The sequence below is a fragment of the Pezoporus occidentalis genome, unplaced genomic scaffold (genome assembly GCF_034315485.1).
Source record: "Pezoporus occidentalis ecotype Australia unplaced genomic scaffold, CSIRO_AGI_Poc_V1 ctg338, whole genome shotgun sequence".
NCBI lineage: Eukaryota > Metazoa > Chordata > Aves > Psittaciformes > Psittacidae > Pezoporus > Pezoporus occidentalis.
Genome location: NW_026915355.1, coordinates 44400 through 69092, shown reverse-complemented (window position 1 = coordinate 69092; position 24693 = coordinate 44400). Strand labels below are relative to the sequence as shown.

The following is a 24693-nucleotide window of genomic DNA, read 5'->3' as shown; positions in this document are numbered from 1 at the left end:
AGCATGAGGCACATCAATATGGGCACCCCAACATGGGGCACCTCAATATGGACACCCCAGCATGGAGCACATCAATATGGACACCCCAACATGAGGCACATCAATATGGACACCCCAACATGGGGCACATCAATATGGACACCCCAGCATGGGGCACATCAATATGGACACCCCAACATGGGGCACCTCAATATGGACACCCCAGCATGGGGCACCTCAATATGGACACCCCAGCATGGGGCACCTCAATATGGACACCCCAGCATGGGGCACATCAATATGCGCACCCCAACATGGGGCACATCAATATGGACACCCCAACATGGGGCACATCAATATGGACACCCCAACATGGGGCACATCAATATGGACACCCCAGCATGGGGCACATCAATATGGGCACCCCAACATGGGGCACCTCAATATGGACACCCCAGCATGGGGCACATCAATATGGACACCCCAGCATGGGGCACATCAATATGCGCACCCCAACATGGGGCACATCAATATGGACACCCCAGCATGAGGCACCTCAATATGGACACCCCAGCATGGGGCACATCAATATGGACACCCCAACATGGGGCACATCAATATGGACACCCCAGCATGGGGCACATCAATATGGGCACCCCAACATGGGGCACATCAATATGGACACCCCAGCATGAGGCACATCAATATGGGCACCCCAACATGGGGCACCTCAATATGCGCACCCCAACATGGGGCACCTCAATATGGACACCCCAGCATGAGGCACGTCAATATGGGCACCCCAACATGGGGCACCTCAATATGGACACCCCAGCATGAGGCACCTCAATATGGACACCCCAGCATGGGGCACATCAATATGCGGACCCCAGCATGGGGCACCTCAATACGGACACCCCAATATGGGGCACCTCAATATGGACACCCCAATATGGGGCACCTCAATATGGACACCCCAGCATGAGGCACATCAATATGGGCACCCCAACATGGGGCACCTCAATATGGACACCCCAATATGGGGCACCTCAATATGGACACCCCAGCATGAGGCACATCAATATGGGCACCCCAACATGGGGCACCCCAGCAAAGTCCCCTGAACACAGGCACGCTGTCACAGGCATCCTGTTCAGAGCATCTCATCATGGGCAACCCCAACCCCTATAGGGGTACCCCAGCATGGTCACACTAGTACACACACTACCACGAGCACCCCAACAGGGGCACCCATCACCCCAGCTCAGACACCCATCACCCTGCTTGTGCCTGGGATGTGCCATAGGGCAGCCCCTGCCCTTGGCTGGGCTCCCAGTGAACCCTGCCTGTGTTTGCCCCTCTCGGTTGGGTTTGGGGATATGGAGCTACACGGCCCTGGGACCGCTCCAGCACCACGGTCCTGAGGTCACCCCATGCTGCAGCAGCTGCTGAGCCCAGCCTGAGTTCAGCAGAAAATCCTATTTTTGCCCTTTTGGAGGCTGAAAATCACCAATTCCACGTTTCTTTCCCCCAATTCAGTTTACCCCAAACCAGCCATTAACATAACAAGAGCCAAAGCTCATTGAACCTCATAGGGATGGAGTGCGGGCAGCGGAACCCATGGAGCACTCCGAGCACTGGGACAGGAGAGGGCTGGAAGACAGCAAGAACAGAGGTGCTGCCTGTGGAAAACCAGGATCGAGCCCTGCAGGTGCAGAGCAGCTCCATCGCGGGTATGATGCTCAGGCTTGTGCTCTCCCACCGACAAACACCGAGGCTCAGCAGCCCATCCTGAGCAATCCCAAGGCACAGCATCCCTTAGGGATGCAGCTGGGAGTGGGAAAGTTCCTTCCCGGGAAAGCTGCCTGCAAACTTGCCGCAGCACAAACAGGAGGTGGCGTTGGTTGTTCAAACAGATCCGAGCTGCAACAGCCGGGAGAGGCGGAGATGGGGAATTCGAAGGGCTTTAGATATTACCTACGGCAACGATGAGGGTTAGCGCCATGCTCTTTATCTGCCTTCCAGGGGAACCTGCTCCAAGATGTTGCCAGGCACAGAGGTGAGACTGACTGCTCTGTAATTCCCCGGGTCATCCATTTTCCCCTTCCTGAAAATGGGGGTTATATTTCCCTTTTTCCAGTCCTCGGGAACTTCACCTGACTGCCAGGATTTCTCAAATATTATGGCCAGTGGCTTCGCAACTTCATCCGCCAGCTCCTTCAGGACCCATGGATGGATCTGTGCACGTTCAGGTTTTAAAGACGGTCTCAAACCAGTTCCTCTCCTACAGTGGCCCCAAGGTCTTCATTCTCACAGTCCCTGCATCTGCCTTCCAAGGCTTGGGTGGTGTGGTCAGAGCCTTTGCCAGTGAAGACCGAGGCAAAGAAGTCATTCAGAACCTCAGCCTTCTCCAACTCCTGTGTAGCCAGTTCTCCGGAGAGCTTCCTGAGGGGGCCCACGCTGTCCCTAGCCAGTTTTTATTTGCAATGTGCCTGTAGAATCCCTTCCTGTTATCTTTAACATCCCTAGCCAAGTGTAATTCTAACTGGGCCTCAGCTTTCCTAACCTGGTCCCTAGCTTCCCAGACAGCATCCCTGTACTCTTCCCAGGCCGCCTGTCCTTGCTTCCACTTTTTATAAGCCTCTTTTTCCATTTAAATTTTCCTCAGCAGCTCCTTATCCATCTCCCAGCCTGGGCTGCCATGCATGGTGTGATGTCCTGCCATGGTGGGAAAGTGTGATGGTGTGACAGTGTGATGGTGGGACAGTGTGATGGTGGGACAATGTGACGGTGGGACAATGTGAGGGTGGGACAGTGTGATGGTGGGACAATGGGACGGTGGGACAGTGTGACGGTGGGACAGTGTGACGGTGGGACAATGTGATGGTGGGACAGTGTGATGGTGGGACAGTGGGACAGTGTGATGGTGGGACAGTGTGATGGTGGGACAATGTGACGGTGGGACAGTGTGACGGTGGGACTGTGACAGTGTGATGGTGGGACAGTGTGATGGTGGGACAATGTGATGGTGGGACAGTGTGACGGTGGGACAATGTGATGGTGGGACAGTGTGATGGTGGGACAGTGGGACAGTGTGATGGTGGGACAGTGTGATGGTGGGACAATGTGATGGTGGGACAGTGTGACGGTGGGACTGTGACAGTGTGATGGTGGGACAGTGTGATGGTGGGACAATGTGATGGTGGGACAGTGTGACGGTGGGACAGTGTGACGGTGGGACAGTGTGACAATGTGATGGTGGGACAGTGTGATGGTGGGACAATGTGACGGTGGGACAGTGTGACGGTGGGACTGTGACAGTGTGATGGTGGGACAGTGTGATGGTGGGACAATGTGATGGTGGGATAGTGTGATGGTGGGACAGTGTGATGGTGGGACAATGTGACGGTGGGACAGTGTGACGGTGGGACAGTGTGATGGTGGGACAATGTGATGGTGGGACAGTGTGATGGTGGGACAATGTGACAGTGTGACAGTGTGATGGTGGGACAATGTGATGGTGGGACAGTGTGATGGAATCACTGTGTGTGGGCCTGGGCTCTAATGGACCTGCTGAAATGGTCCGGGTTAAACCAGGGCTTTTCACAAGCTCATCCTCTCCCCATGTGCCCAACGCTCTCATGATCCCTGATCGGTGTCTGCGCAGGGGGTGACGTTCCACTGCAGATGGGTGGCTCCTCGGAACATGAGGGAGACAAGAAAATGTCGTGGAGCTGCTTTCCCACCCCACCTTCATCTCCAGAGCTGGATTCCAGCATCTGGGAAAGCAGAGGAATAAACAGAAAGGACCTCGCAAACAAAAAGGAGACGTGACATTGCCAAGATCTCCTTGGGCTCTTTGAGCTGCTGCACAGCGGGTGGAAGGAAAAGGATTTCTGTTTGCTTCCAGTGGTTTTCCCCCTTTGTTCTCGTCTTCAGACTCTGACTTCCAGCTTGTTTTTGTTGGATCCTGGCAGAAGAACAGAGCCCATGGGTTTGTTTTTGTTTTATTCAGGAATAGCCACACACATCAGCCTCTACGCATTGGGTTTCCCTTCTTAAGGGAAAAAGTCAAAGGGTTACAGTTATGTTCATAGGAGTCCTCATGGTACAGATAACGTCATAGAATCCCAGCCTGGTTTGGGTTGGAAGGGACCTTAAAGCTCCTCCAGCTCCAACCCCTGCCACGGGCAGGGACCCCTTCCACTAGAGCAGCTTGCTCCAAGCCCCTGTGTCCAACCTGCCCTTGAACACTGCCAGGGATGGGGAAGCCACAGCTTCTCTGGGCACCCTGTGCCAGCGCCTCAGCACCCTCCCAGGGAAGAGCTTCTGCCTAAGAGCTCATCTCAGTCTCCCCTCTGGCAGGTTCAAGCCATTCCCCTTGGCCTGTCCCTACAGGCCCTTGTCCCAAGCCCCTCTCCAGGTTCCCTGCAGCCCCTTCAGGCACTGGAGCTGCTCTCAGGTCTCCCCTTCAGGAGCCTTCTCTTCTCCAGGCTGCCCCAGCCCAGCTCTCTCAGCCTGGCTCCAGAGCAGAGCTGCTCCAGCCCTCGCAGCATCTCCATGCCCCCCCCGCCCTCACTCCAACAGTTCCACGTCCCTCTTGTTCTGCTGCCCCAGAGCAGGACCAGGACCGCAGGGGGGTCTCCCCAGAGCGCAGCAGAGGGGAATCCTCTCTCTCGTCCTGGTCCCGAGTCCCTTCCGCTGTCAGTGACTGCACAGCCGCGGCTCGGTGCCCGCACAAGGGGACAGGGCCGGAGCCCGCCGCTGCCGCCCGCGCTGCCTCCGGTACCCCCGGGACCAGCGGCAGGGACGCGCGGCTCCCTCCCCCGCCACGTGGGACCGGCGGGCGCGCCGGAGAGGGCGGAGCCAGGCGGGTGGGCGGGGTTAGGGCACTGGCGTGCTGTCATTGGCGGACGCGGGTGGGTGGGGCCTAGACGCAATGGGCGTGGCAAGAGGCTGGAGCTGGCAGGGGGGCGTGGCCCGGAGGCCGGGGGCGTGGCCGAGCCCTCAGCTGACCGGCCGCCATTTTGTTCAGGCGCTGTGCGGCCGAGCGGAGCGCGGCGCCGGGGGCGAGCCCCGTCCGTGCCCCCCGCGTCCCCCCGGTATGTGAGCGGCCCGGGCCCTGCTCTCACCCGGCTCTCGCTGGAGCAGGAGCCGCGGCGGCTCCCGTCCTTATTCCCGGCTGGGCCCGGCCCCTCAGCTCCGAGCGCAGGCCCCGCGGCCCGGCCCCGCCGCCGCCGCCATGGCGCTGAAGATGGTGAAGGGCAGCATCGACCGCATGTTTGATAAGAACCTGCAGGACCTGGTGCGAGGGATCCGCAATCACAAGGAGGACGAGGTGAGCGGGCCCGGCTCCCCCCCCTCCCCACCGCGGACCGGCTGCCGGCTTCGCTCGGCGGGTCCTGCCGTGGCCGGCTCGCCTTCGGCTCCGGCCTGGGCTGCCCGCCTCATCCCTGCGCGCTGGCTGTGGGCTCCTGCCCCTTCGGGGCGGTAGGCGCCGTGGGAGCCGTTCTCCCCGCGGAGGAGGCTGTGCCAGGCCCAGCAGCAGCCGCTGTCTCGGCCATGCCGGAAAGGGAATGATGGTGTGGGGAAAGTGGAAGCAGGAATCAAAAGGAGGAAGAGGACGCTGGGGTGTGGGCCCAAAGGGAGAGTCTGTGGTGGAAAAGAAAACGTTAGGGAAGGAGGGAGTTGAAAAGGAGGGTGAGGGAGGGTCGTGCTTGGTACTCGCTTTCCTATTGAGTGTGTTACAGTGGTGTTAGGATCTGTGAGGTATATCTGTATAACTCAAAGGAATTCCTTCCAGTATCACTACAGTCAGGTACTGAAGTCAGCTGTGTCCTTCGTTCAGGAAGGCTGAGTTCAGTCATAATTCAGTGTTGTGATTATTCATCTTGTATACCTTGTGTCTAAAATGTGTTCTCCTTGTTTGAAAGCTCATGTAGGCAGAAAGCAACTGGATGTGTTGGCCAGTTACTGCCTCTTGTATTAGAGGCATGTGACCAGGAAATTAGTATAGGTGGAATAATTAGGCATCAAGAACATGTTATGTGAGACTTGTGGCACTGAAGTGTCACTTGTTAATTGGGAAGTAACAGTCACTAATCATAACGGCATCATTTACGTTCATCTTTGTAGCCTTAGAAGCTTGCTTATGAGTGGTTTAAGAGTCACGCTTTGCTAGGGTGAGTTGCTGTGGAGTTGGTGACAGGCTCAAACCCTAAAAACGTTTGTGGACGATGATGTCTCTTCATGGAAGTACAATGTCCAAATGGTGTCAGCTGTTAAAAGCATCTGAAATAGTTGTAAATGTGTAACTAAATTAAACCACTTAATTTGGAAAACTATGATCTCCATCACTGATGCTGCTGGGCTGAAGCACAAAGCACAGCTTCCAAAACCCCATGGATGTTCAGATGACTTTTAGGCCTCTTTAATGAACAACACGTTGTCCTCTGTTAAGGAAACTTACATTTTTATTACATTATCTTCAACTTACATTAAGTTTATGGGTGTTGATTTGGTGGCAGGGGAAGATAGTGCTACTGTGAAACGGTGCCCTATGAAATGTGGGAGAATACACAGGGAGGTGGAAATGGCATGTTCATGTGAACACTTAATGTCTTATACTCAAAGTTGGACCAGGTGAACAGTGTTTCTACAGAGCCCTTCCCCATAGCATGCTTAGGCCCAGTTTGTGTGTCCTGCTGCTTTTAGTAAATATGCTTTATTCTTTTGTGCATAGGACTGAAAATGTTTTGTCAGCTGTCAGCCCTCTGAGCATCCCCCTGATGAAGGTCCAGGCTGGTCCAGGCCTTCGTGGCACTGCTCCTCTTGGAGGAGGGTTGAATGTACTGTTCTCATTCCTAATGTAATTTTGTTCTGCATAGCTCCCTTTCCAGGACTTCAGAAAGAGCACAAGTGCTGTTACCCAGTCAGGATGAGCAAGTTCCTGTGTAGCATAAGCCATGCCAAGTTTGTTCTCAGTTTCTGACAAGAAATAGTTAAAATGTGCTGGCTTTGATCCCCTTTGGAGATAGGAAAAAATACTCCTCAGGCTATTTAGTAGAGCTCTGTGTATTTGAAGGAAGTTGTTATACCGGTAGGCAAGCTCCCTAGGACACAGTGAGGGCAAAGCAAATGTGTTACCTCTTGCTGCAAGAGGCTGGTGTAAATTACAACAGTTGGACTGTAGCATGACAGTATTTTAAACGATGGTAGCTCTTTAGTTTGAAACGGAAGCTGTGAGATTTTAAAGCACGTAACTGTCGGGATAGGTCCTTTCTATATCCTTGTGTGTACAGCAGAAATTAAAACCTGAACTTCAGGATGTGTTTGGCTCATCAGTAGATGTTGCAGTGAGGAGATGTTCAAGAATCCTTCAAAGAGTTTGCTAAATCACATAGTGACTGCAGACAGCGTGGGACTGCTCCTTTTTCTAGCTCAGCTAGCTGAAGAGGGCTCCAGACCTTCTGCTAAGGTGCTGGGTGTTGATTCAGTGCTTCCCAGTCAGTGGTCATGGACATTTACTGATTTTTCAAGGGATATTATGAAATCGGAATGGTGTTCTAGAGGAAGTAGCTGCAAAAATTCTTCCTTCTTTTCCTGCAGTGCTTCCGTTGTTCATTGTATTTATTATGTGTTGCTCTAATCCTGCAGTTGTTCTACATTTGGGGGTCTCAGGATGAGTGTTTAAGCTTCAGACAGCCGTTCTGGCCTATTCAGAAGAGCAAATTTGTTTAAAGCAATCAGCAGCATGCTTTAGCGGTGAGGATACTGGCTGTTGGTCTCAGCTCAGCAGCGGTACTGTATGAAAGAGGTGTCTCTGGAAAGGATGTTGTTAAAATGACATGGAAAGAAATGAAGGCATGATCATTGCTTTGACTTCTGATTTAGTTATCCAGAATGTTAATTTCTGTTGTATATGTTGGTTCTTGTTTGGAATTCAATCATGTGGATGTTCTGCCATTGCTTTTTTCCCCCTCCTCTTTCTGGGCAGTCTCTCCTGGTAGGTAGAAGACAGTAAGACTTATTCCTTTCCCAATTCCTGCTCAGGTAGCATCACAAACCAGTGTAGCTGCTATTTCACTGGCACATCAAGGATGTGTGTGCAGTGCAGGATGTGCCAAATGGTTGTCACCCATTGGGTTTCTCAATACAGCTTTTTGACAGGCCTGCTGCATTCTCCCTTGCTGGGTATATGTTCACCCTAAATTGTTGGGACTCTTACGTGCACACCCCAAGGCTGGTTGTGAAGTGAATGGAGCACCACAGCTCTGAGTGTCCTCCTCAGCTCACTGAGAACTGAGGGGCTATAGGAGGCTGCCTGGCACTCTAGTTCACATTCTTCTTCCAGAGTGCTTAATTACCTGTTGGAGACCACTTGGCTTTTAGTTTCTGCACTGTATCCAAAGCTGACCCATTTATTTTGAGTTTAAAACACTGAAACTGAAATTATGGCCTTCTGTAGTGTGGGAGGTAAGGACAGGAGCTGGTTAACACAATCACTTTCCTGTGCAGACATACTCTGTCCGTTTTCCAGTCTTCTGGGGAAAATTGGAGCTGCCTCATCCTTCTGCAAAGTAAATACTAGTGTGGAAGGAATGAGGTAGCACACCAGCGTTAGATCTTTTCCTGGTTTGACGTGTCGTGTTTACTTTCCAGCACTCTGTACAGATGCTTTAATCCCTGTGGTGCTTCCCAGTGCCAATTCAAAGTTTGAGGGAGAGCCAAACCTGCAAGGAAGACGTGATCCTATTAGGTTCTCCCCTGACCTTCACTTCTACTATCTCATTCTCTCTCTTTCATTTGGAGCATGAATCCTTTTGCTAATGAAACTGGTAAGCCTTTTACCTGTTATGAGGTGGGTTTGTACTCTATGGCGTAACTTTTCCCCACTTTGGAGCTACTTTTTATGGATCTGCTACACAGGAGGGGAATGGCTTGTACCATAGGCTGTTAAAAGTATAATGGATTTTTTTTCCAAGATATTCCAAACTGAGAAATGATTTCTATTTAGAGATGTTCTCCTGAATGTGAAGTAAAGGAAGGGGTAATCCTTTGATGTTACTTGGCTCTTTCATTTGCAGTTAAGAAGTTTGTTGTTCCCAACAAGGAAGCTGCTGTCAGATGCTGTGGTGAGAGGTTCCTTCAGAAAACTGACATGATAAAATACAGAAACAGAGATGTTAAATGAGTGGTGCTTTGTCCTGTTCAGATCCGCTGTGTTTCAAGTGTCTTTGATTTACTGGAGGACACTTAAGGAGGAAGAAGGGGTTAAATAACATCCTGTGCGAAATGTCTGTGCTCTTCTCATAACTTGAGAAAATTGCCTCCCTCTTCAGCCAGAGAATGTGCTGGTGTGTGCCACAGGATTAGCCCTTCATGCTTTTGGTAATCAATACTCTCAGGAAAAAGGACATTAAAAAGTCCACATCTTCTTGTGTGAAGTGTTTGGTGGTAAGTATCTCATGCCTGCTTTGTGCAGAAGCAAGGTAGAGTAACGAAAAGAGCAGTCGGTGTTTCTGGTTTGGAAAAAATAAGGATTACTTTCAGTTACTAGTATCATGCTAAATAAGAGGCATGTTGCATGTCCATGCTGTGAAATATGGCTTTCACTGCCCAGAGACTGGTCTTACCAAATTGGCAGCGTGTCCTCGCTTCTTAGCAACTGTCACCTCAGGACAGTGCACTCGTCTTGCTGAAAACACTTTTCCCCTAAAGAAAGTGCTGCTGTGCTCCACGGCACACATTCCAGCTACTTCTCTGAGCTGTTTTCAGATGAAATGATGACATAAGGAGTTTTGAGGAATCTTTTAAGGTCACAAAAGCCTTTTGGGTACAGCCTGTCATGATATGAGGCTAAAGACCATCTAATGCCTTGGCCTTCTGAGGGTTTGGCCTCGAGCCACTGTTGTGGTATTGGTATCTAATGGTAAAGGACATGGAATGAAACGTAATAAGGGAATTTTGAGGAATGCTAAAAAGCTTGTTGGTGCCCAAGAGTGAAAATCCAGCCCAACTGATAAGCAGCGTGCGGCTCATTGATGAGAGACAGCTCTTTAAGCCACTGCTGCTTGATCAGTTACTGCTTGTCATATGTGTGTTAATATCTTTGAAGGGAGCTCATTATTCCACCCACTTTCAAGTGGCTCTGGAGTTGCTATTGTTAATTCTTTGAGCGTGTGAATCACTGCAAAAGGCAAAGTCGGATATAGAAACAATACACAAGGAGGGTTGGATGAGGACCTCACACCAGTGGGTAGAAAAGCACAATAGTACTGGCCTCCAAGGTTGCAGGTACAGTGTCCCTGCCTTACCTGCTGTGTCACAGAAAATGAAGGGCCTGGAGCCATGAGCATGAGCCAAGACGTGGGCATTTTCTTGTATGATTAGAAGCAGATTGCAGCTGCGGCTTTGCATTAGTGCTGCCTTTCATTAGCTTCTTGCTTTCTCCTGTGTTAAACATTACTTAATTGGCTGTGTCACAAGTGGGGCTAATGCTTTGTTCCCAGTCTGAATTGTTTTGTAGCTGCATTTTCTGAGGGTTTGAAGGGCTCCAGACGGATTGCTTTCTCTCATGGGTAAGGCAGGTCTGGGGGAGAGGAAGAGCTTTCTGGTACCTCCTCCTAAGAAATGGAGTGCCCATTCACTGCACCTTTTGTGAGGCTGGTGGAAGAACAGCCAGAGAAATCAAAGTAGAACAAAGATACTGATGACCTTTCTGTTCTGTGGTCATCTTCAGAGAGTTGTTCGATGCTTTTTGATGCTGGTCTTTGTCCCAGTGTGAAGCATGTAAAATAGGGTTTTGTGTGATTTCCCCTAATGTTGTCGGTGTCCACAAAAGTGACTGAAAAAACCTTTTCCTCTGTGATGTAGGTTAGTGAATATGTGTGGTGTACAAAGAGTACCTTTAGGTTTCTCACTTAAAAGTCTTTGCACCAGAAATGGGACATGCTACCAATGTGAAGAGCAGTGAGGGAAGCATTGAAGGACATACATCAGAAAGACCGAGTCATGAGACAAGTTACAAAGAAGCATTTGTGTTCCTTAGGTTATTAAAAAGCCTGATCATTCATGCTGAAAAATGAAATGCGTCGTTACCTAAAGGGGAGTCTGCTTAAATCCAGGTGGCAGGAAGCATAAAGATGTTTGACTGAAAGATGCAGAAAGTAACATGGTTAGAGGTAGTGTTGGGAGCTCATAAAAGGTGGTTGAGTGCTTTTAAATAAGAAGCATATGTTCAAGAAGCCTGAAATACTTCTGAGTCCTGTTGAATCCTGACATGTAACTGGGCATGAAAACATCACAGTATCACAGTATCACAGTATGCTGGAGATTGGAAGGGACCTCAAAAGATCATCTAGTCCAATCCCCCTGCCAGAGCAGGAACACCTAGATAACGTTACACAGGAATGTGTCCAGGCGGGCTTTGAATGTCTCCAGGGAAGGAGACTCCACAACCTCCCTGGGCAGCCTGTTCCAGTGTTCCGTCACCCTCACTGAGAAGAAGTTCCTTCTCAAGTTTAAGTGGAACCTCTTGTGTTCCAGTTTGCACCCATTACCCCTTGTCCTATCATTGTTTGCCACTGAGTAGAGCCTGGCTCCATCCTCGTGACACTCCCCCTTTATATATTTATAGACACTTATAAGGTCACCCCTCAGTCTCCTCTTCTCTAAACTATAAAGACCCAGCTCCCTCAGTCTTTCCTCATAAGGGAGATGCTCCACTCCCTTAATCATCTTGGTTGCCCTGCGCTGGACTCTCTCCAGCAGCTCCCTGTCCTTCTTGAACTGAGGGGCCCAGAACTGGACACAATATTCCAGATGGGGTCTCACCAGGGCAGAGTAGAGGGGAAGGAGGACCTCTCTCGACCTACTAACCACCGCCCTTCTAATACATCCCAGGATGCCATTGGCCTTCTTAGCCACAAGGGCACAGTGTTGGCTCATGGTCATCCTGTCGTCCACTAGGACCCCCAGGTCCCTCTCCCCTACACTGCTCTCTAGCAGGTCGTTCCCCAACCTATACTGGAACCTGGGGTTGTTCCTGCCCAGATGCAGGACCCTACACTTTCCCTTGTTATATTTCATCCAGTTATTCCCTGCCCAACTCTCCAGCCTGTCCAGGTCTCGCTGGATGGCAGCACAGCCTTCTGGCGTGTCAGCCACTCCTCCCAGCTTAGTGTCATCAGCAAACTTGCTGATAGTACACTCAATTCCCTCATCTAAATCATTGATGAATATATTAAATAATACTGGTCCCAGTACTGACCCTTGAGGCACTCCACTAGTTACAGGCCTCCAACTAGACTCAGCCCCATAGACTACAACTCTCTGGCTTCTCTCCTTCAGCCAGTTCGCAGTCCACCTCACTACCTGGTCATCCAGTCCACACTTCCTCAATTTAGCCGTGAGGATGCTGTGGGAGACTGTGTCAAAGGCTTTGCTGAAGTCAAGGTAGACCACATCCACCGCTCTGCCATCATCCATCCACCGTGTTATTTCCTCGTAAAAGGCTAAGAGATTGGTCAAACATGATTTCCCCCTGGTGAAGCCATGTTGACTGCCCCTCATAACCCTCTTATCCTTGATATGCTTTAAGATGGCACCAAGGACAAGGTGTTCCATCACTTTCCCAGGGATGGAGGTGAGGCTGACCGGTCTATAGTTACCCGGGTCCTCCTTCTTGCCCTTTTTGAAGACCGGAGTGACATTTGCCTTCCTCCAGTCCTCAGGCACCTCTCCCGTTTCCCAGGACTTGGTAAAGATGATGGCGAGTGGTCTAGCAATGACTTCCGCCAGTTCCCTCAGCACCCGCGGGTGCATCCCATCTGGACCCATGGATTTATGGACGTCCAGATTGCTCAACTGATCTCTAACCCATTCCTCATCGACTAAGGCAAGTCGCTCCGTCGACCTGACTTCATCTAAGGTCTCCGGGGTACAGGGCTCTTCAGGACTGCCTGCAGCAGAGTAGACAGAGACAAAGAAGGCATTCAGTAACTCTGCCATCTCTGCATCTTCTGTCACCAGGGCACCCATCCCGTTCATCAGTGGGCCTACATTGCCTCTGGTGTTAGTTTTGTCTGCCATGTACTTGAAAAAGCTCTTTTTGCTGTCCTTGACCCTTCTTGCCAGGTTTAATTCTAAGGAAGCCTTAGTCCTCCTAGCTGCCTTCCTACATCCCCTAGCAGCAGCCTTATATTCCTCCCAAGTGGCCAGCCCCTCCTTCCATGACCTGTAAACTCTCCTCTTCCACTTGAGCATACCCAGCAATTCCCTATTTAGCCACACAGGTCTCTTGGCCCTCTTCCTTGACTTCCTACGTGTTGGGATGCTCCGATCTTGAGCACGGAAAAAGCAATCCTTGAATGTCAACCAACTATCTTGGGCCCCTTTTCCTTCAAGCAGCCTTGCCCATGGGATTTCCCCTAGCAATTGCTTGAAAAGGCCAAAGTTTGCCCTGCTAAAGTCCAGGGTTGCAATTCTACTTGGTATTCTACTAGTCCTACCACACAAGATCCTGAACTTCACCATCTCGTGGTCGCTGCAACCAAGGCAGCCCTCTACCCTTACTGCTTCAACCAGACCCTCCTTGTTAGTGAGGATGAGATCCAGCAGCGCTCCTCTCCTGGTCGGCTCATCCACCATTTGCAGGAGGAAGTTATCATCCACACACTGGAGGAACCTCCTGGACTGCGGCTGGGTTGCCGAGTGGTCCTTCCAGCAAACATCAGGGAAGTTAAAATCCCCCATGACGACCACGGCCTGTGACTGTGAGGCTGCTCTCAGCTGCCTGTAGAAGGCCTCGTCAACTTCCTCACCCTGATCTGGGGGTCTGTAACAGACACCTACAACAGTATCGCCCCTGCCAGCCTGCCCCTTAATTCTCACCCACAGACTCTCAACTCGCTCATCATCTGTCCTCAGACAGAACTCGGTGCATTGTAGTTCCTCCCGCACATAAAGAGCAACCCCACCACCCTTCCTGGCTGGCCTGTCTTTCCTAAAAAGGACATAGCCCTCCATGACTATATTCCAGTCATGTGAGCTGTCCCACCACGTCTCTGTAATTGCCACCAGATCATAGTCTCCTGACTTAACACAGGTTTCCAACTCCTCCTGTTTATTTCCCATGCTGCGCGCATTGGTGTACAGACATTTCAGGGAGCGAGCTGAGCACACCGATTTCACCCTAGGATTATAGGAGGCCTCCCAGTCTTCATTAATTCTGGAGCGCTGCCCCACTGGGGCAAGCCCAGCAACAACCCCATCCCCCTTCGAATCTAGTTTAAAGCTCTCCAAATGAGCCCTGCTAATTCGTGCCCCAGTATCCTTTTGCCTCTGTGAGACAAACCTTTCTCACTTGACATTGTCCAGACTGGTGCCCTATAAAACCAGCCATTATCAAAGAATCCAAAGCCCTGCCTGTAGCACCAGTCTCGTAGCCAATTGTTCATGAACCGAATCTTCCCATTCCTTCCTGAACATGTTTGGTTCATACCAGTTACCTCCGAGTCACTGACTGTGGGCTCATCAAACGGAGTCTGGAGACCTCGTAGTTGAGTGCTAGGTTTTATATTACCTGTTCCTTTATTATTATTCTTTCTTTTATGAGGTAGATGTTCAAACCTGTCAGCTTTCACTGAGATGTGTGCAGTGAAGGTGTGTAAAGGGAAGTAGGCATCAGTGTGGGTATGCTGAAGATTTCTTTCAGTGGGCTCAGTTCCTCTTGGCAAATTCAGGATTCATAAACTCCTATCACCTCCAGTTATCACAGTGTGAGTAAGCTTCAGCTTTGAGAAATGCAAGTTTGGTTAGAGTGAGAAGTATGATTATACAGCAGGGAGTAGGTGAACAAATTTATCCTAATTACACCAAGATTTGGTACTGAATTTAAGAAGTCAGTGATGACCATGAAACAACTCTTTCTTTGTTGTCCTTCCTACCTTTCCATAACTGACAAGAGCTCGTAGCTTTGTGTAAATGAGGGGTGCATCATTGAAATGTTTTCAGTGGTATGTTTTGGCATGGTATTCATAGGTTGTCAAGCATCTTCTTTTGGGATGTTTCCCTCTGAACTATAGTTCCAGTCAGCTGAGTCTTGGAAACAACAGCTTCTTGAGTTCCTTAGAAGGATGTGACTGTTTCCTTACACATGCAGCGAAACCGCATGCTTGTAACAGAGTCTGCCTTTATCAAAGCCTGGGACTCGGCACAGAAATATGCCTGGAACTGAGAAATTGAAAAATCATGGAATCCCAGCCTGGTTTGGGTTGGAAGGGACCTTAAAGCTCCTCCAGCTCCACCCCCTGCCACGGGCAGGGCCCCCTTCCACTGAAGCAGCTTGCTCCAAGCCCCTGTGTCCAACCTGGCCTTGAACACTGCCAGGGATGGGGCAGCCACAGCTTCTCTGGGCACCCTGTGCCAGCGCCTCAGCACCCTCACAGGGAAGAGCTTCTGCCTAAGGTCTAATCTAAATTACCCAGTATCTACTGTAAAAGTACTTGCAGAGCTTTTTGCATAGTAATAGTAAAATGAATTTGAGTACATCTTGTGTTTGCAGGGATGTGACACGTCTTTCTGGTCTTAAAAGTTGTCTGCTCAGAGATCATTTAGATAGCACAAGCCCCTGAGGATTGTTTAATTGCCATGCAATTAAATTAACAAATACTGTGATCACAGTGGAGTATTTATATTCAGGAACTGATCAGACTGGAGATACTAAAGGCCATCTGTAGACCCTTGCTGATGATACCTGCTTGCTGGGTTCTGCTGGACTCTTTGGGGTTTGCTACCTAATACCCACTTTTTTGCTGCGTAGCTGTGCTGTGGCTTGCAGCGTAGGTGCTTTGTGTGAGTATTTCAGCTGTTCGGGGTCCTGTGAAGTCTCCTACAGTGCCTTATGGTGCTGTGGTGGTTTGTTTGGGGCTAGTTTGTGTCTGATCTGAAACTGGAAGGTGCACGCTCCTTGCATTGCATCTCTGTGAATTGTTAAAATGAGGTTCAGAGGTGTTCATAGGCTTATAGGCAGCATCAGACCGAGTTCCTGTTGGTATCTGTAACTTCAGGGAACAGTCAGAAAAGAAAGTGTACATTGATTTTCCACATTCCTTCAGCAGTGTCATTTGGTGAGAGGAGTCTCCTTTGGCTTGGATGGGGCAGTGGGTAATGAATCATGGTTCTGATAAATAATACAGGTGAAGACTGTATTATTTATATATATATTTATATATATATTGCTGCAAATGAAGTGGCAATAGTTTACCTTCATGCCTCCAGTGTTTATCTCTGATGAGAACAGTGCATTAGTCTGGGATCTTAAGCCTACCTACAAAATGAGTGACTAAATCCCTGGAGAGCTGGGTTTGGTACCCAGGCAAGCAGAGACACATTAAAACATCTATAGCAGTGCTGTTTCTCAACAGCTGAGTGAAAGATAAGCTTGGCTTTTTCATAATGCCTTTCAAGTTGTAACGTTTTCTGGGTTCCTTATTGTATCTGACTACCCTCTGCACCCTTTTATTTTGGCTGCTGCAAACCTGCTGAAATGAATGCTGTGCAGTTTCTTAGTCCCTGCTTATACCCTGTTATATGCTTACCTGCTTCACTTGCTTTATGGTTTTAGTTAAGGTGGCTGGGAGATCACTACGGTGTGGGAGTACGTGCTGTGCAATTCTCTTTCTATCCAGTCATGGGGTACCCTTAACAAAGGATCCTGTTACCTTAAATAGCCCTTTCTATGGTATTTAAATAATATTTTTAGATATGTATGACAGAAGTTACCAGCTCCTATGCTTTTCTCTAACACTGTCCGAGGAAAGCAGCATGTTTTTGCTCGGAAGTGTTAAGAGCAAACAGTGCATTTATGCTCTTGTTACTTCAGTTGACTTACAATGTGCTGACATGGCATGATGCTGGTGTTCCAGGTACTGAAGTCAATTCTAGGTGTACAAATTCTATTGGACTAGGTCAGTGGCATTTGTTGATGTGAAGTACTGCTTTTGGAGGTGGGGCTTGATAGAAGCCTGGCAAGAGAGACGGATTTCTTTCCATCCTCCTTCCTAAGTTAGGAGGTGGCAGCTGATCTGTGCTGCGCTTGTAACAGGATCTTATGCTTGAAGCACAAACCCCCACAAGGTGTCTGTGGTGTAAGTGCTTTTTGCATTGAGCATTTCTTGAGATTCTTTGGAAAAAAAGAAAGGAAAAGAAGGGAAGGGCAGTTGCTGGAACACTTCACTTGGAACAGTGGCATCTTACCCATGTGAGATCCATCATGTGCTTGTGCTCAACATGATTTCATGGAGCTTGGCTCAGTCCAACAAAAATGATAAATCCTGCATTGCTTAAAACAAGTGTCATATTTTGTGCTTATTTCAGTTATTTGTATTTATGTTCTACTTATTCCAAACCTTTTCTGGTTTAGAATGGGGTAGTTACACATTTATATCAGATCATATCTTGCTCCTTGTGGTGTTCACTGTTGGTCATCCTTAATACGCTATATTTAACCCTGAAAGTGCAAGAGAAATAGGGACTAATGTTCACTGACACTTTGCTGTCTTATCTGGGTGGGGAGTTCTTTGCAGTTGCAGTAAGTGACAGGTTTGAATCTCAAATCAACAGCAGCCCATTCCATAAATTGTGACCCACTTTTCCCTTCCTCTGTTTCAAAGGATTGTGACTTTGATTTGTGATGCCTTCCTTCTTATTTCAGCTACTCGCACTCACTCGATTGCACATAGTTTCTAGGTGAGGTCTTGGAATTCTTGAGGAATTTGGACTTATTTTAAGAATTAGCCTGTGTATTTTGTTAATGGACATAACATGCATACTGTACTGCTTGGTGGAACCATTAAGAAATGACACTTCTGACTTTGTGCTGTATTCCCAGTTTGCTTTGTTATCAGTGCTCGCATCTGCATGGGTTTAGCTATGCTGCTCTGAGTGTGTTCCTGTCATCTTCCTTCTTCTGCAGAGTATGTGAGAGAAAACAAACACCCGAGTGTTTCATCAAGGAGCCTTTTCCTCTGTGTTGGGAACGGCTCCTTTCCCACTTGGCAGCCTCTCAGGAATAAAAGAGCTCCTCTCAGCAATTCCCATGTTATCATATTGCCCTTCAGCTTCTGACTACAGTCTCACAGCTTTGCCTGCACTGCCATCCTGTTGAGGAGGGTCTTCATCCCTCTAATGGCTCTGCTGCTTCTGGCTGCCCTGGGAGTGAAAGGCTGCCCTAAGGGCGGCCTTGCTTGCTCAGAGCAGTCTGCCTGGGGGATGTCCAGAGGTCTGTGAATATTGTGACTGGCCAAAACGTAGGAGCAGTGGAGTAGGCTCCTGGCAGGACTTCAGATAACACTGTCAGAATTAATGAGGAATTGGTAGTTAAGAAATATACTGATGGTCTTTTCCAGCATAGTTGATTCTGTAATGAATAATGTGAGCATAACTGAACTGTGAAGTATTTTCCTTTTGCATTCCTTTCTTCATGGGATCTCAAAAGCATTTAAGGAAGAACTGAGTCAGTTATATACTGGGAAATATTTATTTTTAATTACCACACGAAGAAATAGCTGTATTTGAAGGATTTATGCAACAACTATTAGTAAATCAATGCTGGGAACTACAAGATACCCACGTTTTGTTCTGTTTCAGTATTTAAATGGTGTTGGTTTGGTTTCTGTCCAAATACTGAGTGACTTGCTGAGTGACTGCCATGTCTTGTTCATTAAGTGAAGTGGTTGTTCTTCCGTTCAGTGTCCAGTCTGGCTCTGGTGAGCAGCTTGCAGGCTGCAGCATGGGGTGAGAACGCTTCGGTGCAGCCCATGTCCAGGGCTTTGCAGAGGTCAGTGATGCCACAGGGAAGAGCTTCACCAAAGATCCACACGCACCTACTTGTTTCTTTCGTATTTATGTAGATGGTTAATGTAGCAGTGAATCTGGTTGGGGTGGTTGGGTTTCAGATTTCAGTGTTAGATTAAATAGATCAGTTTTCTTCATATTGCTCATTCTTGGCAGTGCTACTCTAGAGAGATTAACAAAAAGTTAATACCTGCTGATCCTTTAAAGCTTTCTATATATAGAAGAGTCTTTCATTCCTTGTAGCCTTTTAGGCTTTGAAGTACAGCTGCTTTGGAAGGACTTCTTTCTGCTCTTCAAAATCCCTGGAACAGGTTGCCCAAAGAAGTGGTTAATGCTTCATCCCTGGCAGTGTTCAAGGCCAGGTTGGACACAGGGGCTTGGAGCAAGCTGCTCCAGTGGAAGGGGTCCCTGCCCGTAACAGGGGTTGGAGCTGGAGAAGCTTTAAGGTCCTTTCCAAACCAGACCACTCTGGGATTCTGTGTCAGGCTCGCTGGTAGGGAAGGGTTTGCCTGCAGGCTGCTGGGGGCAATGAGTGTGGCTGCTGACTCAGAGCTTGTGTTCAGCTGTGCTGGACTGGGTGTTACTGAACTTTTCTGTTTTCTGGGGTTTTATGGTTTGGGTTTTTTTTCTCATCCTGGTCACACAGTGTTTTACATTCAACTTCTAAGGGGTCACCAGGAAACTTAAGCTAATATTATACAGTTTGAGAATAGATACTATGGGAAATGATAATTATGCTTTCTGGTTATGGACATAAAGAACCTGCTTGTTAGTGTTCGGCACTGCGAACCAGTGCTGACCTTGCTGACCAAGATGTGGCAATGAGATACAGTGGGGAAGGATTTGGTGACACTGTTCCAGCATGCTCCTCTGTGGCCATAAAATATTCAAGGTGAGGTACAGTGTATTTGTAGATCAGTTGCATGTTGTATACATCGTTTGTTCAGTGTCTATGAGTCTGACTGTTGTGGGGTATGTCTGCAGTGCCATCCAAATACAGTGTGCCCCCAAAAAAAGTGTAACTTGTAGAGTGTATTTTCATCAGTCACCTTAAATTTGTGGGCTATTAATAGTGTTTGACATAGTTTTTATTCTAGACTCGCAGTGATCTCTGTCTTCCCATTGAGGGGAGTGACCAGTGTGTGTTCCAGGGATGGTGGAACTTAGGGTTTTGTTCAGACCCCATAGTACATGATGGAACAAATCTTTGGAAATCGACTTGTGGACTCAACAGTGTAATTCTGATGGAGACAGGAAACCATTGAAGAAATATCTCAGTGTGCTTTTGTTTTTGTAATAGAATTGTGATGTTTCTTGGTAATGAGTTTCATCAGTCAGTAGTGTGTGTGAGATCTGGCACTTTGCACATGATGAGTTCTGCTGCTTCTCCCCACAAACATGCTGCAAGTCTCTAAAACTGGTAAATGAGCACAAATTTTTGTTTGTTTTTCCTCAGGCAAAATACATCTCCCAGTGCATCGATGAGATCAAGCAGGAGCTCAAGCAGGATAACATTGCAGTGAAAGCAAATGCAGTCTGCAAGCTTACATACGTAAGTGCCTGTCTTGGGTTTGCTGTGATCCCATCTTTGGTTTTGTATTGCTGACTGGGAGCCAGTCTCTGGTCTTGATGCCTGCTCTTCTCAGACTGGTGCAGGTGAAGATGCTCCCACATGTGCCTGACAGCAGAGGCTGTGCATTCCCATCCTTCATTGTGCTGGCACTAGGATTGGTGCAGTTGTATTTTGTTGAGTTAGCTCAAGAAGCTGCTCTGATTTAAAACTAACCCAATTTTCAGAAGTTGTTTTCAGCTGGATTGTTTCTTGTCAAATAGTTGCCTGAGCTCTCAGAACTGGTTGTTTCTCTTTATGCCATCCTTTGTCCAGGAGAAAAAAACTGTTAAAGAATTACTTTTGTACTTCTGTTCTGGGTTTTAGTTAAAAGAAAACAATCCTGGAAAGAACCCTTTTCCCCTGATGTTCATATCACTGTGTTACCAGGAATTAATGCAAACTGCTTAAATCTTGTGTCTGGAACATCAAGGCTTGTTTCCCTTACTGTGAGTGGTGTAGACTGTAACATTCCACATGAGCTTGAGAAATCTTGTAGTGTTATTTTTGGACTCATGTTACATCTTCACTTTTGTGAGGTGTCTTGACCTATTTTCTTGACTCTCTTATTTCAGAAGGCTGTTATCTTTGTTTCTCTGCTCACAGTTACAGATGCTGGGCTACGACATCAGTTGGGCTGCTTTCAACATCATTGAAGTCATGAGTGCATCAAAGTTTACATTCAAAGTGAGTTCGCTGTGTAGCTACAGCTGTACCAGCCAAGCTGTGTTTGAATGTGTTAGGATGTCATCTTTTGGTTTGCTTTCTTCAGTATGGAAGGGAAGCAACTGGCTTTGTTTCTAGTACATGGGTAATACTTGCCCTGCTTGGCTAGGTTTTTTCTGCCAGATGTCTGGCAATACCTATATATCTTTCATGAAGAAATGGGCTATTTTTATGTGAAGGCCCCCTAAGATTCCTTATAGCAGGCGTATTCTATTTTGGAAGAGCTTTATAATGTTTCTTGAAGAGTTTTGTTCATGCTTTGTGTTGCAGACCTTTTTTACCAAACAGGGTGGAATGTTACTATCTAAGGAATAGTTTCCAGTTGAGCTTTAGTGCCTGAAAGTCAGGAGTGAACGCAGACAAAATAAATGTAATGTTCTCCATTCCTTCTACTGGCAGTCCTAGCTTATTTCTACATCTTTGGGGTCATTGAATCTCTATCTTGTAACAAAGTAGAATCATAGAATCGTTAGGGTTGGAAAGGACCTTAAGATCATCTAGTTCCAACCCCCCTGCCGTGGGCAGGGACACCTTATGCTAAATCATATCACCCAAGGCCTCGTCCAGCCTGGCCTTGAACACTGCCAAGGATGGAGTAGAGAAGGTAAAGCTAGTTTTATTATCCTTAAGATAGATGTATTATCCCTGGAGATGTTGCCTGTCTGAGCTTATTCTTTCCTGATATAAACCCCCTTTTCTAGAGAGCCTTGTCATGCCTCTTCTGTTATGCAAACCTCCTGGTAATTGTTCATCTTTTTATTACTGGTTTTGAAGCTGCCAGTTGTTGTTCATCTAAACATTGTCTAAACTGACTTTACAGATGTTGCTTTTCCTCTTTGCCTTTTGCAGCGCATCGGTTACCTCGCGGCCTCTCAGTGCTTTCATGAAGGGACTGATGTCATCATGTTGACTACGAATCAGATCCGAAAGGTGAGCTTTTTACTTCAGTCCTTATTTTTGTCCTGCATTGTCTCCCTGGTTGTGTTTTCACATCTGTAATTTCTCTCCTAGGAATATAAAGGTGTTTGAGTAGAATTCTGTTCACTTGAGTTAAATCTGCTCTTGTTCCATAAGCTGAAGGGTTAATGAAACAGCTTCAAAGCTGTCCATAGACTTGTGCTGTCTCACACCAGCTCTCTGTTCATTCAACACGATGACAGTGAGAACTTTTGGTGCTATTATCAAGCTCTTAGGCAGCTCTTAAAAGAATGTAGTGGATCAGAAAAATTCCTTAAATAAAATGAACAGTCATCTTGCTCCACAGATTTTCTATCTGTGAGGGTCTGTTTTCTTCTGGTAATAAGCTTTTGATACTTCTGGTGTAATTGTCTGTAGAAGTCAAGAGTGTATGTAAAGTTGTATTCTGTATTCGTGTACCCAAGTGTGTTATATTCATTCTCATAGAGCTTTGTGACTTGGATTCTTCCTGAGTTATTGGGTTGCAGCATTCTTTTTTCCTGCGCTTCAGATTACAGATCTATTTTCAAAGCTCTTAAGTTTAATTTTCTAAAGTATCACCACTTTAAAACTTGACTGATCCAGTACAAGGTGTGCTTGTATTTTTACCATTTAGGTAGTTAGAATATCTTGCACTTGCTTAAAAAAGATCAGTAGGGTGTCATCCTGTATCTTTCCTAAATAACCGGTGCTTTTGCCTTTATCTTTTAAGCCATTCTGCTCTGAAAAGTGCATATCTTTAATGATGTCCGACCATTTTCTTTATTGTGGAGACTATTATACTGAATTTCAGTCACTTACTGGGCTACTCCTTCCTTTTGTGCCTTGCGTTTTTACTTAAAAGCATCTTTATGCTTTTTCAAGTTTCATTGGTCTAGCAACTTCGTATTTTAAGGGCTTATCAGGTCTCAAAATCTGTTAAAGCTGGAATGAACTGCAGTTTTGTTGCTCCTGAAGAAGCAGATTTCATTATTCTTACAGTAGGGTCTGATTTCCTACCACCTGCAAAAGGTTTTATAATAGGGTGCAAATGGCAGAGAATCCTGAAGGCCTGACCCTGCATAACTTTCCTAAAGCAGCCTCCATGTACACACGAACCTGGGTTGATACTTGAACACAGTCAGATATGAACATTAATATTGTTAAGAGCCTGAAGCTTAGAAATACCTGAAACACAATGTAGGAGTATGCAGGGTACAAATAAGCTCAAGGAGACTTGACCAGTGAAATGTATCTCCCACCCAGCTTCTGTTGTGCCTTTATGGATGGTGCTGCCAGCAGCTTGGAAGGGAAGTAATCATCATTTCTCTAATAGATGAAGCTATTCACTCACTGTGAAGCGTTCAACAAGCTGATGGCAGTTGGGCTTTGACCTGGCAGGGTTTGTATTTAATACCAGGTTTTTAGGACTTTAAAGATGTTCATGGTTATGTCAAGAGTTTCCCATCCTGAAATACCACCAGAGGAAGGTGTCTGTAATTGCTCTAATGCTGCAGTATCCAGCTGTTGTTTAACTAGGATTAATTATGCCCATTATTAAGCCCAGGCTGGCTGCATATTAGAGGTGTTGGAGGCCATTCCTGTTAAGAGTTGACATAAATCCTCCTGTGAAGTAGAGCTCTGCTTCATGTGTATTGGGTGAACAACACTGGACTGAGAAAATTGTTGCTCAGCATCCTGTGTGATCTTAAATTTTTGAGCCTGTTTTTCCTTTTCTAGGATCTGAGTAGCCCTAACCAGTATGATACTGGAGTTGCACTGACTGGCTTGTCATGTTTTGTTACTCCAGATCTTGCCAGGGACTTGGCAAATGACATCATGACGCTGGTGAGTTGATAAAGTTGAAATCACTTTTTCCTGTCATTAAAGATTGTGAAATAGTTCAAATCTGGTAAATAGCTGTTAAATTTAGACTTGTTCCATGTAAAATCTTGATGCTTTGCCTTTACAAATCTTAGTTAGCTCAAGAGGATTACTTCAAATATTGCTGTTATTTCTAGTGATAACTGACACTGTTTTGCTCTGAGCTCAGAAAGTAGTTGAGTCTCTTTGAGAGAGTAGAGTGGACATAAGGACCTTGAGCAGAACTGGAAACACAGATTTGCTTAAGAGCCTGACTGCAATTGTTTCCTGAACAGATGTCTCATACAAAGCCTTACATCAGGAAGAAGGCAGTGTTAATCATGTACAAAGTGTTTCTGAAATACCCAGAGTCCCTCCGTCCTGCATTTCCTCGCCTTAAAGAGAAACTTGAAGATCCAGATCCTGGTGAGTGCGTTTTAGGGAATTAGTTCTGCTCCAAAGCATGTACATAGGTCTGCTTTTGGAACTTAGGGAGAGAAGAATACATGGGAAATGCTGTAATCATCTTTTGGGTGCTGGTTGGCCTGTTTAATGGGTAGATAAGCACACAGAGTTTTGACAGATGTTGCCTTATTAAATATCCATTCTTTAAAAGGCCTTCAAAATTATTACTTCGAACTTGAAGCTGTTGAAGCTGTATTAGTGGATTAACTTTTTCTGGAACAAAGCTATTTAATAGTTTGTTACTTACCTTGGCTAAA

The 24693-nt window shown here is 47.2% G+C and overlaps 1 protein-coding gene across 4 annotated transcripts in view; it reads left to right on the top strand.

Moving 5' to 3' along the window:
- The first annotated feature begins 5121 nt into the window (after nucleotides 1-5121).
- Nucleotides 5122-24693, top strand: part of AP3D1 (adaptor related protein complex 3 subunit delta 1) — a 42221-nt gene continuing 22649 nt past the window's right edge. For 3 of the 4 annotated variants that reach the window (XM_062629439.1, XM_062629442.1, XM_062629440.1), the window contains exons 1-6: nucleotides 5137-5317; nucleotides 20294-20389; nucleotides 21053-21133; nucleotides 22022-22102; nucleotides 23849-23956; nucleotides 24268-24397. In XM_062629439.1, coding sequence (XP_062485423.1) covers nucleotides 5222-5317; nucleotides 20294-20389; nucleotides 21053-21133; nucleotides 22022-22102; nucleotides 23849-23956; nucleotides 24268-24397 — 592 coding nt within the window. In that variant the 5' untranslated portion in view covers nucleotides 5137-5221. Of the gene's footprint in view, nucleotides 5318-20293; nucleotides 20390-21052; nucleotides 21134-22021; nucleotides 22103-23848; nucleotides 23957-24267; nucleotides 24398-24693 lie in introns of all 4 variants that reach the window. The other variant, XM_062629441.1, reaches the window with a different exon arrangement.